At 42.0% G+C, this 17495-nt stretch overlaps 2 protein-coding genes across 10 annotated transcripts in view; one reads left to right on the top strand and one right to left on the bottom strand.

Moving 5' to 3' along the window:
• LOC111937720 (merlin-like) overlaps positions 1 to 17495 on the top strand; it is a 28290-nt gene that overhangs the window by 773 nt on the left and 10022 nt on the right. Inside the window, exons 1-9 of one of the 8 annotated variants that reach the window (XM_086859571.1) lie at positions 5514 to 5770; positions 6245 to 6289; positions 10160 to 10400; positions 11509 to 11626; positions 13242 to 13367; positions 13732 to 13854; positions 16252 to 16335; positions 17096 to 17164; positions 17377 to 17459. In XM_086859571.1, the coding sequence (XP_086715697.1) occupies positions 10393 to 10400; positions 11509 to 11626; positions 13242 to 13367; positions 13732 to 13854; positions 16252 to 16335; positions 17096 to 17164; positions 17377 to 17459 (611 nt within the window). In that variant the 5' untranslated portion in view covers positions 5514 to 5770; positions 6245 to 6289; positions 10160 to 10392. Of the gene's footprint in view, positions 1 to 28; positions 513 to 5492; positions 5771 to 6244; positions 6290 to 6998; positions 7329 to 10159; positions 10401 to 11508; positions 11627 to 13241; positions 13368 to 13731; positions 13855 to 16251; positions 16336 to 17095; positions 17165 to 17376; positions 17460 to 17495 lie in introns of those variants that run through there. The other 7 variants (XM_086859574.1, XM_086859572.1, XM_086859568.1 and 4 more) reach the window with 7 other exon arrangements.
• MRPS17 (mitochondrial ribosomal protein S17) lies at positions 2306 to 5468 on the bottom strand. 2 transcript variants are annotated; one of them, XM_023939187.2, is made up of 3 exons: positions 5380 to 5468; positions 4030 to 4176; positions 2306 to 3040 (listed from the first exon to the last, which is right to left on the bottom strand). In XM_023939187.2, exons 2-3 carry the CDS (start codon positions 4150 to 4152, stop codon positions 2750 to 2752), a joined length of 414 nt encoding a protein of 137 aa, XP_023794955.1. In that variant the 5' UTR covers positions 4153 to 4176; positions 5380 to 5468; the 3' UTR covers positions 2306 to 2749. The 2 variants fall into 2 exon arrangements, with proteins under 2 accessions (XP_023794955.1, XP_023794956.1); XM_023939188.2 differs by lacking the exon at positions 5380 to 5468 and adding an exon at positions 4758 to 4847.

Below are 17495 nucleotides of genomic sequence, written 5' to 3'. Positions count from 1 at the left end.
CCTGGCGGGCAGCGCCGCCTGCGCATGCGCGGCCGTGGCGGCCCCCGGGACCCCCTCAGGGCCCCTCAGCTGAGGGGGGACCCCAGCCCCCGTTTGGGGGGACCAAGTGGGATTGAGGAGGACCCAGACCCGGTTTGGGGACACCTATTCAGACGTAGAAGGACCCCAGCCCTGGTTTGGGGGGACTCTGTCAAATTTAGCCTTGTTTGGGGGGTGAGCCCAGCCCCGGTTTGGGGGATCTAGCTGTATTTAGGGGGTCCCCAGCCACAGTTTGGGGGATCCCCAGCCTGGTTTACCCAAGCTCTGGTTTAGGATTTAGCGAGCCCCCCAATCCCCAGTCTGACCCAGTCAGATTTAAGGGAATCCCAGCCCTGGTTTTGGGGGACACAGTTGGATTTAGGGGACCCCCAGCCTCGGTTTGCTGTTCTCTCGGTATATTTGCACTCCATGGCAGCTGAAGGGTTTTCCCCACACTCTGCTCTGCTGTACTCGGAGGTATTTTGGCTGAGGAGGTGTGTGCTGGCATCGAACCCTTAAATCACTTAAAATTAAGGATAAAGTGCTAATTAGGGTAATAATTAAAGGGCAGTTCTAAAAGCAACAACCCAATAAACACAGCAGTCAATGACAATGATAAATCCTTATCATTCCATGTAACACCTATAATGATTCTATCTTGGTCTTATAAACTTTCCCTTCCCGTTTTATGAGTTTTCTATCAGCACTCTCTGAGACTAATCCAGAAGATAGCACACATGATGTGCTTTAACATCACTAAAGTACAATCTTTGTACTTGAAAACAACTTAACCGACAATTGCCATCACTCTATTAAATAACACAGCCTGATATGTAATTTGGTTTTAGTGACATTTTGATCTGACAGCATGGCAAGATCTTGAGCAACCCTCCCAAAGCCTACACTGGAAAAATTATAACCTTCTGTGATGAATCAATCTTTCTTATGGAAAAAAAAAATGGCATTTTTTCAGCTACTCAAGGGAAATTACAAGATAGACAAGAAAATATTCACTCTCATAATTAGATGTAGATGCAACCTATTAAGCAAACAGGAAACTTTTTCTATTTTTTATAATTATATAGTTGTTACAACTCTCGCCCCATATATTGAAGGTCAAGTTTTGCTTGGATACAACTTCAGTGCATTTCCTACAGCCCAGGGCCAAAACCTACCCCGTATCCAAGTTCTCCCAATCTCTGCTTGGATGAAGTTTCACATTTTAAATTCACCTGGGCAGGAGTCAGAGCTCAGGTTTTTCCTTTCCTTTGATCAGCCAGCTCTAGTTCCTGAGGAATTTACATAAACCTAAACCTTTGCCGCAAACAAGAAAATCCCTACAGCCAAATGCTTAAGGGCACTTCCTCAACCTCAGGGCCCGTGCCCACAATATTTTACAGAGAGACATTTCAGTGAAGGTTTCTTGACATCCCACATGAACACTGGCATTCAAAGAGCAGCATTTTTTTTGCTTTGAAGCACCGAAGGAACTTGTAGCTTCTCATTCCTGCTGTCCCAAATAATTTGCTGGGCTGTCAAGCTTTTTAGGCAGCCACAACTGATTTTCAACAGGAAGTTAAAGGGCAAATGATGTTTAATAATCTGACAACAGCAGAGAACACAACTGGAAGCTACTCAGTTGCTTAAAGTAAGATATTTTAGGTCAGAAGATAAGATTTTAGGTCTGTTACACCTTGTTTTGCTTCTGATCCTAAAGACCAACAAACATTATGTAAAGGATTTCTCACAGCTCTCATATCCCACTCTCCCCTCCCACACTGCCAAATTTTGAGGCAGATGCCCTTTTAGATCCAAAGTCAGGAACATGAGGCTGCTGCAACAGCTGCAGGCTCTCAGCTTGCTGTATGCCCTGGAGGAGAGGACATGAGATCCCCAGAGCTGCACCAGGATAAAGTCATCTTTCATCACTAACTGCTCTGGCCTTTAGCTCCACATTAAAGCATGCAGCAAACCAGAACCTCCATCTCCCCAGAATGTGTTATTTTAATTAGCTTTTTCTGATGAGACTAAATCTAATCACCTTGATTTTTACTTTTTGGCTTTGTGTTCTCATCAGCTTCCCCGTCCTGCTGGCAGCTCAAAGACATCCAGCTCTCCCAGAATGAAATCCTGCCTTTGGACAGGTGACAGAGCCAAGCACACTAAGCTGCCCAAAGCTTTGATTCTCACCTCTCTGCCACTATGAAGGCAAAGGGCTGTGTTTTTATTAGTGTTTGGAAGTCAGAAGGCACTGTAAGAGGAAATAAGGACACAAGCATGCAGCTGGTTTTAAAATTCTACACTTCCTTTCGAAAGCTTTAATAGCATCATCTCCAGTAACCCTACAAACCACAAAAGACTGCCTGAAATACAGAACAATCAAATAATATAATGACCCTCTCACCAAAATTAAACATCACACAGTTGTAGTCTTGTCTTAACATGGAGGGGTCACTCCAGGAGGGCAGCTGCCTTTGGGAACAGTCACTGGGGCAGAACTACAGGCAACAAAATGAAGTATGAACGCTAAACTTGCATTTTTCTCTGTATTTTCACTCGAAGCTCCAGGTGCCCATCAATCAGCAACATCTCTTTGCATAAGCAACTACATTTACTATTTATTATGACTACAAATTTCACTGAAACATTTAACATATCACAGCAGGGCTTCAAACATCCCTGACAGAAAGAGACAAAAGCTGGAAGCCCTCTGCCTAAAATATTTCCCCCACTATTTATCTGTTGAACAAACTTTAAGTTCCTGAAGTTTCTCACTTAGATAGGTAGTATCTGCCTCAGTCAGATTTTCTGAATCTGACAGATTTTCCAGGAATCTGGTTCCTGCACAGGGCTTTCCTGTGATGGGATCTATGACATTGCCAACCTTGAACACAATTTCAGCCAGTTCGTGTTTCACGTGTTTGCTCCTTCGCTCGGGCAGAGCTTTCAGAAGAACAATGTCTCCAACAACACACTGCTGCAGTGGGTCATGGGCAAAATAGGTTTTTCTTTTGTTAAAGAACTGTAAAAGGAACAAAAAGAATAAAAACAACAAAAAAAAGAAACCTTGGCTTTCTATTTCAAAGTAATGCGATGAGTAAATATATAATATCAGATAAATAAATTACACTAAAACCTTATTTTTCTTTTAAAATAAGAGATTCTGTTTGGATCATGAAGAGAAATGCAACTGTGCACTCTACAGGTTCTCCACAGAAAGCACAGCACTGCCCTTCCCAATCTCTTGTTAGGATAGTGGTGCCAACTGAGCCTAGAGGAGATGGGGAAGAAACAGCTCTGAAATCTGTATTTTGAATTTTTATATGTGAGAGTTTTCTTGCTGAAATATTTTTTTTTTACATAAAAAGTTTAGGCTTTTTTATTGGAACAGTAGAATTCAAAAGCCTTTAAGAAATAAATTATATTAAGAAATAAATAAAGGTTCTTCTACTGGATAAAATATTGAAATGGGCTCCACAAGACCCATTTTCCAATCCTGACTCCATCCTTAACTTTCTGGTCACCAAAAGCAACTTATTCTACCTCCATGTACCACTGTTTCCCTATTTAAAATAGAGAAAATACCATTTTTAACCTTCTTGTTTGAAGTGCATTGACAAGGGATAAATCCAAGATCACAGTAATGTTACAATTACGCATACAAAAAAAAAAGCAGCTATAAAATTTATTGTACAAGTGACTAATAAACTGTCAAGTCCCCAAAGCATACTCCACATCAACATGAAAAATTAAATCTAAGCGTGAAACAACAAAAGCTTACCTTCCCTAAAAGATCAAATGAAGTGCATTAACAAGGCACTTCAAAGAAATACATTTAGCAGGTAATTTGTAAGTCCTCACCACTCACTGCTTTTCATCCTTTGCAGTCATCCCCACAGCCAGATCCTTAAGCAGTTTGATTTGTAAAGAGTTTTTAAAACTTTTAAGAGTCAAATCAGCAGAACATTTCTCCATGAGATACAAAAGCCACCAGGCAAGAGAAGTTGTTACCTTTAGCAAGTAGGGATCCAGCACCAGCCTTGTCACTCTCACTTTGGCAGTTTTCTGCATTTTGGTCCCAATTACTTTCCCCACTATCCATTTTGCATGGACAGCTCCACGTGGGACAGACATTGTTCAGTTATGGTCATGCAGTGCCTGGCAGCAAGAAAAGCAGATGTGTTACTGTAACAGAGTAAAAAAGTAAACTCTTTTTGATCAGTACCACAATTTTCCTTATTTTACAGTAATAGCTTCATTAGGCCATTTTGTTGGAAGAACAGTTCAAAATTCCATTTATTGCACAGCTTTTTTGACAATATAGAAAGGATGTCACCGTGTCCTTTTTATCAGTAAGTTACTTCAGGACAGCAGTAAAACTGGACAGAACAGCATGAGGATGCCACCTTACCCCACAAAGCTCCTTTGAATCACCCCAATTGTCACAAACACAATAGAGAGAAGTGTAGCTGTGGAAATCATTCATTTTACTCACACTCCAGAAGCTGTTTTGGCTGGAAACCTGTTCATCAGAACAGAGTGCACCCAAACAAGGGAGCAGCCTACAGCTTTTGTTCAGTTCATTTGTTTCTGTGCCTCTCATTATCAGCTAAGCTGATGAAACCTAAGGAAGATAATGAGCTTCTCAAGCCATGGATGACACATCAAAGAGCTGTCTGATCTACAGCACATGTATTTGCTTTTGAGATCTTCCCTGCAAGTAAATTATATTCCATTACCTTATTTGGTTTAATTAGGGAGAGCTTTCTGTACCACTCTTGCAAGAGTCAGGGGAAAAACCAATAGAAGACTTGAATCGATATTAAAACTGATGGAGATTAATGACTATTTTCTGTTCCACTCAGCCAAGTTGTTAAGCACAACCAACACCTGTGAATTCTCCATGCCCCCCAATTTGTAAGACGTTTGCTTTGATGTCGCAGCACATCAAAAGAAGAGTTTAGGGATACAGGGACACAGCCATGGGATGAAACGCTTCAGCAAATACTCGGGGGCAGCTGTTCCCACACTTGACTCAGCTGTGGGCGCTCAGGACTGGAAGGAGTCAGTGTAGGGGGCCCTCCTGTACCCCAGGGCTAAACACCCCACGCAGACACGCGTGTGCAAGCACAGGCAGGGATAAAAGAAGGAATTAAAGTAGAGAAGGAGCCCTCAGCCCCCCCCACCGCGGCTCCCCACAGCGCTCCGCGCCAGGCCCTGCCCCGGAGCCGCCGTGCCGGCAGGGCCGCGCAGGTAGCGGGGCTCAGCCGGGCGGTTCATGCAGCACACAGGGAGCAGCCCCGGCACAGGGGAGCCCCCACAGGCGAGCCCCCAGCCCCAGGGAGCCCCGACCCCTCTCACCGCCGCTACCGCCGCCGCGCCTCAGGGCCTTAAAGGTTCGGGCCCGGAACGGGCGGCGCTGAGCACGGAAGCGCCGCGCGGCGGGAAGGGGCGGGGCCAGAGGGGGCGGGGCCAGAGGAGGGCGGGGTTTCCCAGGGTATTTAAAGGCGCAGACGGCAGTTTTCCCCTCAGACGCGGTAAGGGAGAAATGAGGGGGTGTGAGGGAGGGAATAAATTATTAACGTTGGAAGAGATTCTCTAAAAGCTCCTTTAAGGATGTTGGTGGGTCTTGAGGAGAAGCCTTAAGAGGAGTGGCTGAGGTCACTTGGTTTGTTCATCTTGGAGAAGATGAGACTGAGGTTAAGCCTCGTTGTGGTCTTCACTATTCTTGTGAGGGGAAGAGGTGGGGCAGGTACTGATCTCTTCTGTCTCGTGTGATAAAGCTCGAGGAAAGGGCTGGAGCTGAGTCAAGGGAGGCTTATGTTGGATATCAGGGAAAGCTTTTTCACCCAGAGCACGGTGGAGCACTGGAACAGGCTCCTCAGTGCAGAGGTTGTGGCACCAAACCTGACTGAGCTCAAGAACTCAGATACATGGTGGGATCCCTGGGATGTTCTGTGCACTGTCAGGAGTTGGACCTGATGTTCCTGATGGGTCTGTTCTAACTCAGGCTATTCTGTCATTCTTTGTCAAGTCCAACTGTGTATCCAGCCCTGCCCCTATAATCCCAAACCACATCACCTAACACCTGATGTTTCCAGGGATGGTAACTCCACACCCCTCCCTGGGCCCTGACCACCCACACAGGAAAAACATTTTTTCTAATATCTAATCTGAATCTCTTATCTCAGTTTAAGGCTGTTTTTTCTTGTCTTCTCACTGCCAGCACAGTAGAAAAGAGTGACTGTACCTCATCACAATGGGCTCTCAGGTAATTGTGGGGAGTGATGAGGTTCCTCCCTGAGCCTCCTCTTCCAAACAAACTCAGGGTGCTGAGGGACCCCTTTACATGGAATTTGTGGGATGGAGCTGACTCTGAGTGCAGTCTCTGACGTTTCTGCACATCAACAAGTGTTGTGTTCTTCCCCCTGCTAAGTGATGGTCATAAGACAAATCTTGAAGGCTTTCCATATAAATCTGGAATAATTATAGTGCATAGGGAGAGAGAGCTGTCTGGTCCTTGCTACCCATGACCTGGCAGATACTCAGTTTCTGTAAATCTGTGTATAAAATGGAGGGTTAGCAAAAAAAAACCCAAAGTACTTAGAAGCTGAATAATGGCAAAATTATTGGATTTTGAGGTAATGTGCTCCTGGCCTTTCCCTGTGCCTTTAGGCTGAGACCATCACTTTTTTTAATTTTATTTAAATGTGCTCACTTACTACTTTCTGCTGGTACTTTGGCTGCTGCCCACTTTTGAGCCTTGTTCTCTTTTTGGTGCGGGTGTCCCATCATCTCTCACCGCAGGAAGAGGACAAGTAGGGAATCATATTTAATTAACAGTAAAGCTCCAGGCAGTTTTTCTTCTTAAGGTGGTTGATACGGGGAGAACAGGAGACACTGTTGAAATAATTTGATCAGATACCATCCAAGGAATTATTCATAAATTCATTATCAACTTTTACAGCTTATCCAAGTCAAAACTCGTGGGTTGCTCTTATTTTAGTGCCTGATTACTTGAATTTCAGAGCAGGGAAGTTGGGAGGAGCCCTGGTGCAGGCAGGAAATGGTTAAGAGCCTTTCCTATCACCTGGGAAAGCAATCCTTTGATTTTTCAGAGGGCGCTAACATGCTGCAGTTCATGGAAACAAAGGGAAGGGGATCAAGTAGAAAAGTTGTTCTTGGATTTTATTCTCAGTGGCAGAACTTGTGAGGGCTGGATATTGATGTCTGCGGGGAAAACACGGAGTTTTTGAATTAAAAGGGTTTTTTTTTTTTCCCTATCGTCATTCAAAAAAAGGATCTGTGAGGTAAGTCTTGATTCCAGCTGGTGACTTTAGATAACTTCTTTTTAGAGTGAGAGGTAAGAAAACCCTTTATCTTGCTGACCCATTTTAAAGCAGTGAATTCTTTGCTTAAATTGTTCCTCGGGCAGGGAGCACAGGCAGGAGCGTGAGTCAACAACTGCACAAAAAGCCCACGACGCTCGCCTGTGTTGTCTGCATTCAAATCGCTTGCATTAATTCCTGAGCTGGAGTATGGAAATTCAGGAACTGGGAGAAACATAATGAGTCAGGGGAATTTGCCACTCGGAGTTGCAGTAAATATTTCAGAGATGACACTCTTTCAAACTCTAGTAGTGGCTGTGTTAATGTGCTTTTGCAGTGGATGCTTCAAGCATCTTCTGTTGGTGGCTCTTAAAGTAATTCCCAAACCTTGTCTCTTGAATCCTCATCGCTCTCCCAAAGGTTTTGTATTTCCAGCTCCTGTAAGGACGATGCTGATCCCTAAGGGCAGATTCATTTTGGGGGGTGTAAGAGAGTGGTCTCAATTGCCATTAATTCTTTGCTTGTCTGCACCCGAGTTCTCACTTTAACAAGTGCTGCTGAGTTTTGTGTGTGCGTGAAAACATGATTTTTCACCCCAGCGTGGCTGCCCCAAGTGTGGTGGGTGGTGACAGCTGTCAGTGAGAGCCGGTGCCACGTGAAGGGAAGTTTTTACACACCGTGGAGAAGCCTGCAAAACCCCATCCATTCACCTTGGAAATGCTAAAGCGGGAATAAATCACACTCTCACTCTGGGGCAGCTTGTTCCTTGAGGTGTTCGTCTACCAGGTGCTGAGTTCTGGTGGATTTATGGAGCTCGGTGTGTGTGTGTGGTGATGCTGATTTCACTTTTTTCTCCCCAGTTGCCTGTGAGTGAGTGGTTTGTGCTGAGTGGGTTCCTCCCCACGTGGATCAAAGCGGAGCTGTGGCACAGATCAGCATCGCTGCTGCAACACTCACCTGGCCAGTTCTTCCTGCTCTTCCCAGTTCCCACTGCACCCCCACGCTTTGCTTCTGCTTCCTCATTGTCCAGGATGGAGAACACTCAAATCCAGAGCTGCTGGGTGTCCCTCCTTTCATTTTAGGCACCAACAGAGAATTGGGACTGTTTTGTTCCTTCACGTTTTATTCCCCATCGCTGCCTTTCTGTTCCCCTCCCCACACCAAGCTTTTATCATCTCCCTGTGCTTGTTCCCAGCTCCTGAACTCTCTGTTCCCAGATTCTGGCTGGGCAGGAATCTTTTATCACCCTAACCTATTTTGCATTCATGCTCTGATCCATCACATTTTGCTTCTTCTGGATCTCTGTGGCACCTGTAGGAATAAATCACTGGAGCTGGGTGTCAGGAACTCTGCCTTGGAGCGCTTGATTCCCAGTTAAAGGCTGTTGTCAGCAGGGATCTTGGGGAGGGATTGCTTTTGCATTTACAAAAAAAAAATGCAAACCCAGTTTGTCTTTTTTTTTTTTTTTCAGCAAGATTTCTCTTACATGAAAAAGCTTTTTTTTTTTTGTAAAGTCTTGTCTGCTAAGTGCTCTTGCTTCTGTCGTCAGGATCTGACATTCCTTTCAGCTATTCAGTGTGAAAACCCTTTCCAATTTCTTTACCAGTGCTATTGATTAAAATGCAGTTTACTTTTCTGGGGAAAATTTGATATTCAAAAATGTCTTTTTGCTGTGAGTCAGAATGTACTTTTCCATGGAATAAAAATTCTGGAAAGAACAAAAAAAAAATGCTATTGGAAATGTTGAACAAATTATATTGTCGTTTCAACCTGGTTATATAAGAAAAAAGAAATAACTTCAAAGTCCAAGTGAAAAGCTCTGGTATTTTTCTCATATTTTGAGAAAATTAGTGCATTTTTCTCCAGCTGCTCAATTTTATCTGTTCAGAATTTTCCATATGAAACTCTGAGAATGTTCTGTACTGGCCCTAACTCCAAGTTCCTGTTTAACTCAGCTCGCTGTTTCAGGTTACATATTAAAAATGAATTATGAAGCTTTTTTTCTCCTTTGTTTTCAGCCATTGATGTTTCTTCTAGAAACTAATAAAACTATTTCCAGTTTTGTGTAGAAATCTGTAGTTCTCAGGCTATAAATTCTCTATCCAATGGCACAACTATTTACAGTTCTGAGGAAAACTAGATGGGAAAGAGCTTTGGAATGCAATGGGTTAAAATTTAATTTTGCAGATTAGAGATCAAAAAATGTCTGTGGTAGTATGCTGCTGGTTTGGATGCCCTCACATGATGTTCTCCCTGTCAGTATTGCTGTGGTAATTTTGGGAGTTTTCAATATTCCCTTTTTCCTTTATTGAAAACTCTGCTGTGCTGAGTAGAAAGGACCTGAGCTCTGCTCAGTTGGGTGCACTGAGCTGCCTGAATTACAGAGGAAAGTTTGTGGCAAGATCTGGTTTTCACTCTAAAATACCATCCCTGAGGAGAAAGGTACCCTGGGGGTGATGGGATTTGGGCTCTGCATGTGCCATTCCTTGGATTTCTCTGGTTTTTGGTGGTGTGGCCTCTCCTGGGCTGGTGGTGGGTGCTGCCAGAAGGGACCAGCATGAAGGGGAGTCCTTTGAGAGTTTAGGTCCCTCCAGTCTCGAGGACAATGCTGTCACATTGTTTTGGGGGAAGTTCAGAACGAGAAGTGTCACCCTGTGTTTTTCCAGCACCGTAATATCCTGATTATCCCTGAATTTTCCTCAGTCTGGAGCTGCATTAAGCCCATTATTCCTTGTCCTGAAGAGCAGCCATTATTACAATGTCTCGCCACTCAGCCTTTCTCTGTTCTAACCAGTGCTTTCACCTTACCACAGATGATTTTCTAGCCCTTGGACCTCTCCTTTGGACTCTCTCCAGTTGTCTTCCCAGCTCCAGCAGTGGTGCCCCAAACCCAAACAGCACAGAAGCTCCACCAGAGCCAGCTGGAGGCAGAGGACTCCCCAAACTGGTCCCAGTGGTGTCAGAAGGATGAATTTCCTCCTGAGCTCATCTTCCCCACTCTGAGTTGTCTCAATCACTCGTTCTCAGCTCTGCCTCTGATGTCCCTATGATTTGGTAACTATTTTATCTGTCCCCTGCCTCAAATTCCCTGTAATCTGTAAAGAAAAACTTCCAAATCTATTTCACCTCCTATTTAACTGTTGAAAATTTGTCATTTTTCATTACATTTGCAAGCCAATTTAGAGCTCAGCAGAAAAAAAAAGAGCAAAATATTTTATAAAATCCTGGAAAGTGCAGGCAAATGGAAATTTTCAGTTTAAACTGGAGCTTTATTTTGGAATTCCTCAAGGGGAGACTGGAATTTTGCCACACTGTAATAGTCTTAGATTGCAGGAAAGCAGAAATGCCTGAGTCTCTTGCCCTGTACAGTTCACAGATTCTCACTGCATTATACAAGTTTGACCTGTTAATTTTATAAAGTAAAAAGTAGGAAAAAACTTTACAGGCTGATTTCCTGTGCTCAGAAAGAAATGCCTGTGAACTCCCTGGAGCAGATCCACACCATCATTTAACTCCAGCTTTCAATATTTGGTTTCCACAAAACCCTTGTGCCTGTGGAAACAGCATCTCCTCAGTTTTTGGGGTGGAAAGAGGTGATTACATTTAGAATAGATGGAATTTTCTGTCAGCTTCTGCAAAATTAAATTAATTTCACAAGAACTTCACAGGGAAAATTCCTGTTCTAAATAACTTTTATCATCATGAGTTAGTAGCACAAGAGAATGTGGTAAATTCAGCTGAATTTCAATGTGTATATTCTTGGTATTTATATAATTTCAGGGAGTTAAATTCTCATGTTATAAAGAAATCCAATAGTTTAGTGGCTAAAGGAGCCATAACTGATGGAAAAGGATAGTGTTGGATTTGACATCATAAAGTTTAGCTGCATTTTCTCATGTTCTACTGAGTGGAGATGCTGCAGAGACCCTTGAGAAAGAGAATTTTATTTGTAATAGCCAAAATCTGAGAAAAGACAGCAATAACATTTTCTGAGCAGCTTAAAGGGGCAAGCTAATTTTAAAAGTTTTTCTTTCAACATCCCTATTAGACACCAAAAAATATATCTCTAAAGGTATTTATTCTGCGTGTTTGGACTCATCCTACTTTGGAATCTAACCAAGAAAATGCTGCTGAATTTCCATCCCTCGATGTTTGATTTCAGGTGTGGCTGCCCTCATCAGCTGAAAAATATGTCCATCCGAGGCCTGAAGAAGAAACAACCAAAGACTTTTAAAGTCAGAATTATAACAGTGGATGCTGAGATGGAGTTCAGCTGTGAGGTGAGAGAGTCAGCAAATGCAGGGGAGTTGGGAAGTGCCCTTGGTATTAGCAAGAGATTTGAAAAATTCAGATGATCAACTCGTGGATGGTCTTAAAACTCATCTGTTGTTTTTATAAATAATGGATTATTTAATCTCAGGTGTTGTTCTTCTCTAAATTCTGTTCAGAATTTAAAGCTGTTTGCATGAAATCCATTTGACTGACACAGCTAAATTAACACTAAACCTGCTTTCTTCAAAATCATTCCAAATGTTTGTAGGGATTCCTACTTCTCCATGAAATTATTATTATTTTTTTTTTGGAACTGACACAACTCTTTAGGACACTTCTATCTTGGATAAACTGGTCAGAGCTTGTGCTAAGGTGTTGCTTATAAAATAATTTATAAACTGGTACTTTTGTTGATCTGGGACATTCTTTTCCAATTTGCCATTTCAGTTCTTTACCTGCAGTGGGTGTTTGGATCTCTGAGCAGGAGCGGAAAAAAGGACTGATGGAAAAGCTGGCAGTTCTATTAATTATGGCTATCTGATAAATTGATTAGGGAAATCATGAGTAGAGAAAAAATAAATGATCAATTGCTAAATAAATTGGGCTGCGCTATTGAAGGGACAGAACGGTCCCTGATTAATTAATTCCTAATCATCCAGCAAAAACAAGGCGTACAGGTATTTTGGGGAGTTAAAAAACTCAGTTCCAATGGGACTGGCAGTTTTACTGAGACCTGACTGTTCTGTGAGCCATTTAATGTATTTTATTAGGTCCTTCAGAAACAGAACAGATAAATCTTGTATGACTTGCTGCTCTGGAGTACTTGCAGGCAGCGCTGTGAAAATAAAGGATTTAGAAAATTTAATTTAGAGATCAGAGTCCTTGTTAACTAATTGTATATTCCTTCTTTTGCTACCTCTCTTTTCTCCCCAGACACTGCTCTTTTGCTGGGATGATTTCCAGCTTTCCACTCAAATACTGCCTAAAAGTTCACTTTTTTTTTTAACCTTTCAGTTTTAGCAATTAGATAAAATCACCTTTCTGAAATGTGGTCAAATGGAAGAAACAGATGAGCAGCCTCTTGGTGGAAGAAACAAGGCATCAGATGTGTGGGAATTTGGGACCTTGAATCAAAGTTTGCTCTCTGTGGCTGCTAAATTGAAATGAAAACATTTAGGAAGACTCATTTAAATCAGAATGGGGTAAAGGCTTGGCCTGGTGCCACTGAAATACCTGAGGGGTGTGAAAGGTGGATCTGCTCTCATTGTTCACCATTCCTACCCCACATCATGATTTGGTTTCCCCTGGCTTTCTCTCAGTCTCTCCAATTTGTATAAACCATTGAGTCAAAATTTTGGACAAATATTAATAGAGATTTGCCACATCCCAGGAAATCCATGGTACAATCCTCGTTCCCTCAAGTTCTTGGTGGTTAAATGAGTCCAGCTGCTCTCTGGATGTGTCTGGAGAAGGAGAGGAGGTGGAACACAGCAACTCTGACACAGCTGCAAGAACATTTCATTGAAAACCTAATGGTGAAATAAGATTTCATAGGACAAAGGGCTAAAATGGAGTAAATTCATTTAGGATATACATGATTTTCTTGATTTTTCTCTCTTTCAGATGAAGTGGAAGGGAAAGGATTTGTTTGACCTGGTGTGCCGAGCCCTTGGTTTAAGGGAGACTTGGTTCTTTGGCTTGCAGTACACAATTAAAGGAATGTGCACCTGGTTAAAGATGGACAAAAAGGTACAGGAGACAAAAATGGGTGGCAATTAATTATTTACTTCATAAATATTGACTTTCTGCAGCACAGGAGCTAAAGGGATGTATTCCATGACAACTCTGAATTTGACATGGTAGCTTTTTTTGAAGGCAAAAATAGGATTATTTGCTCTGATTGCTTCTATCCCATTTGACCTGGAGCATCCCACACTAATCACCACTGATTGCTGTAAGATTAAAGCTCAGAATTACCCTTCCCTCTAAAATATGGGAAGCCTGCTCTAAGTGGATTATTGCCTGCTTTCTGATTTTCCTTGGGAATATTACCGTGAGACACTCATGTATCCTTTTTTTACTGTTGATTTTATTTTATTTTATCTGTAAACAGGTTTTAGATCAAGAAATCCCCAAAGAAGATCCCATTAGCTTCCATTTTTTGGCTAAATTCTACCCAGAGAAAGTAGAAGAGGAACTCTTACAGGAAATTACCCAGCATTTATTCTTCCTTCAGGTCAGGAACAGTTTTGAACCATGAATTCCTTCTGTATTTCCCCCAGTCCTTTTGCATTGTCTTTGATCTTGTTGGCAGCTCGGGATAATTTTGCTTGCTTCAGCTGTATCAAGAACTTTGTAGACATTATTTTTATGAAATACAAACATCTCTCCTGCCTGCTGTGGGTTTCTGTCCAGGTGAGCTGAATGTTTCATCTTCTGCAGATTTTCGTGACAACACCCAGCAGTTTGGGGGATAATTCCAAACCTGAGCATTCCAGGCTTGTTTTGCTTCTTAAAAAAAGCTGAAACTTCTGGAAGAACTGTGAGACTTTTGGGGAGGTCTTGTGCTGGAGGGCAAAACCTCTAAAACAAGGACTCCCTGAACCTTCATTTTAGACTGTAGGAATAAAAGATCATGGAATTTGATAGGCATTCTGAAATCCAGGTTTGTTCACCTGGCAAGGCTTAAGAGGAGCAGAGCAGCAGACACTATTTGAACTCCATCAAAAAGCAGATGAAGCAGAACATTTTTGGAGCTTTATCAAAAATAAAGATGGATCAACCAGGAAAAGCTTCACAGCTGATTTTGGGATGGTCACTTGCAATGTCTGGGACATCCAGCTTCTCTCCTGAGTTGCTGTGGAGTCTCTCTGGAAGTTTCAGCCTCTGGAATGTTGCTTTATTCCAGCAGGATGTGTCTGTGCAGGTAGCTGGGATATAAAGTCTGCAGCTGGAAATAAACCCAGTAAATTCCCTTTTCCCCTGAGGAAGATGTGCTAATGAAATAATGGGGAAATGCTGCAGCTCTGGTGCATAAACCCACCAAAACTTCATCCAGAACCTTTAACCACGTGATAATTTATTTCTTCAGGTAATCTTGGAAAGGAATAAGAACAGCAGAATTCTTTTCCTCCTCTTTCAATCTTGATTTTTCCACTTTTTTTTTTTCTTTTCTCCTCAAACCTGCCTTAACTAGCAGATATGCAATTAGCAAATTCTTCTCATTCCAAAGTAGACAAACAAGGCTGAAACAAATTTGAACTTGCAAAGTTTCCTGACTGTAAGAACTTCAGCTCACACCTGGATGCTAATAGGAAAAACATGTACAGACATCTGGATGCCTGAAGATTTCAGCTCTCCTGACTCTTCAGACCTTTGCAAATTAATGTGGCTTAAATGCCTGAATAAATGTCAATGACTAAAGCTAAATATTGTCTGCTTAATGAGGTAATTTATTGCTTCTTCATGAAGTTTAACAAAAAGTCTTTGTAAAAACTGATAAGAAAAAAAAACCCCAAACAACAGTGACACTTATGGGGGATTTATCCACATTGTTCTAAATTCTGGTGCATGATTTGCACAGTGGAGAATGAAAGCTGGAGCTTTCCAAATTGGAAGAAAAATATTTTCATTCTTTCCATTTTAATGGCTTAGAAAGAATGTTCCCTGCACTGTAACTCAGCTTCACTGATTGTGCTCACCAGGGACTAAATTTAAAAGCCAAAACTTTCTTGGTGGTTCATTTCAGTTCCCAGCACTTACAGAGATGTGTTTGTAAACAGAACTTGTGCTAGATGAAGTAATTTTTCTATTTGGAAATGTCTTAGACTGTGAGCTATGCAAAATTTTGTCGTTGTCTTGTGCTTGTTCCTAAGCTAAATACACCTGAGAGGAGGATTTGGGAAGATTGATTTCCTCTTCCCTCTTTAGGTTTTCAAACAGAAATTGCACAACTGATTTAAAATCAAACAACACCTTACAAGCTTTTACACTTCTGCTCTTGGTAGCACCACAGGTTATTAAAATGAAAAGAATGTTGAAAGACTCTTTAGCTCTGATTGTGCTTAGACCATTGCAAATGAATAAATTAAATGGTTTATTATTCAGCTTCTCTTTTGAGGGTCTCCTTTATTCTCTCATTCTGGAATGCTGGAGAACATCTCTGATGGTTTTTATATGGCAGCTGCACAGCCCTGAGTCTGCTCTGCTTGGACCTGACCTCCAGAGCTCCCTCCAAACCTAAAATTTGATGTCTGATGTGATGCAAAGCTGACTTTTCCAAAGCAGGCATTAAAAAAAAAAAAAAAGAAAAAAAAAAAGAAAAAAAAAGAAAAAGATTGTTAAAAGAAATGAAGCACAGACAATAAAATTGATGTTTTATAGGGTATTCTTTTATAGAACTCCTTATGTAAGTGTGTGGAGGGAGCTGACTGGCATTTTTGGTCTCATTAAATGCAATGCTAACTAAAGGCTTCCTGTGCTCCTGAATGCAAATTTCTTGTTGCTCTTATTAACTCCTAAAGGTGATATTTGGTGCCAAGTTATAGTCTGGGCATGTCTGCTTTCATTTCAAGCCTGACTTAAGTCCTGACTTTGAGCTTCTTGAACCTGCTCCCTTTTTCTGTTGCTTTAGGTTAAGAAGCAGATCCTGAATGAGGAAATCTATTGCTCACCAGAAGCTACAGTTTTACTGGCATCTTATGCTGTTCAGGCCAAGGTTTGTGCATAGAAAATCTCTTTTTTAATTGACTTTTTTTCTGGTTTAACCAACACATCTGCCTGGTGGTGTGTAAAACACAGCAGGATTAAAATTTGCTGGTAAAGTTGGTCATCCTGGGAGCTACAAGAAAAAAACCCCAACGTTAAATGCTACTAACTGCTAAGGATTTTTTCCTATGCTTCTGCAATTTAGGGGATTTATTTGGGCCTAACATTTTAGTTTAATCTTTCTCCAGGCTAGAATGATTTCCTGTTGTTTCAAAAATTATCATGGATGCAGAATGTGCTCAAACCAGAGCTCACAATGGGAGGGCACAAAGATTTTTTTGTGTCTCTCAGAGCTCTGTTCCCTTCTTGCCACCAAGAGCCCAACTTACACAATTTAGGTGAACAATTTAGGTGAATTTAGCCCTGCTAAATTGTGCAGCAGCTCCCATTCCTCTGCTTCAGAGGGAGAATTCCTGGGAGATTCCTTCAGAGCTGGGTTTTCCAGGTTGGGGACTGAAGGTTTTCCAGGATATGATTGAAGGTTTCCAGGTGGGGATTGATGTGTGAGTGGCTCAGTGGCTGTGTTGGAGCCATCTGCATGGCACAGGGGCTGGAAAGATCTTCCATGGACTGCTCAGATAAAGGGATGAGTGCAGGGGAATCAAAATCTGCCTCAAGCTTTCACTTCAAACTAAGCAAGGAACAACTCCCTCAACATTCTGCCTCTAACAAACATAAACATCTTTTTTTTTTCTTGTTTTTTTGGACAGTATGGTGACTACGACCCAAATTTCCATGAGCCAGGCTTTCTAGCCCATGATGAGCTGTTACCTAAAAGGGTGAGTCTTAATTTTATACAAAATCAAATCTTTGAATCTCCTCTTTGCAGCGCAGAATCTTTGGCTCTCCTCATGCAGATATTGCTGGGGATTAATCAGAGCATTAAAAACTCTGCAAATTGAGCAAGCTGTGAACTGTAGCTCTACATTCAGAGAGGCAGAACTTGGATTTGGATCTTCACATGGGTCCAACCTCTTTCCTTCCCCTGCAGGTGCTCAGGCAGTACCAGCTGACAGCAGAGATGTGGGAAGAGAAGATCACTGCATGGTATGCTGAGCACAGGGGTATTGCCAGGTAGGAAACCTTTACATGGAAACCCCATACATTTAT

Source organism: Cyanistes caeruleus, chromosome 21 (assembly GCF_971803275.1).
Source record: "Cyanistes caeruleus chromosome 21, bCyaCae1.hap1.1, whole genome shotgun sequence".
Lineage (NCBI taxonomy): Eukaryota > Metazoa > Chordata > Aves > Passeriformes > Paridae > Cyanistes > Cyanistes caeruleus.
The sequence above is the reverse complement of the archived record's forward strand: the minus strand, read 5'-3'. Positions and strand labels throughout refer to the sequence as shown.

Bases quoted from the DNA above. Each gene is read 5' to 3' on its own strand.
- MRPS17 (XM_023939187.2), bottom strand. From the start codon at position 4,152: ATGTCTGTCCCACGTGGAGCTGTCCATGCAAAATGGATAGTGGGGAAA. The intron at 3,041-4,029 runs GTAACAACTTCT...TTCCTTTTACAG, and splicing joins TGGATCCCTACTTGCTAAAG to TTCTTTAACAAAAGAAAAAC.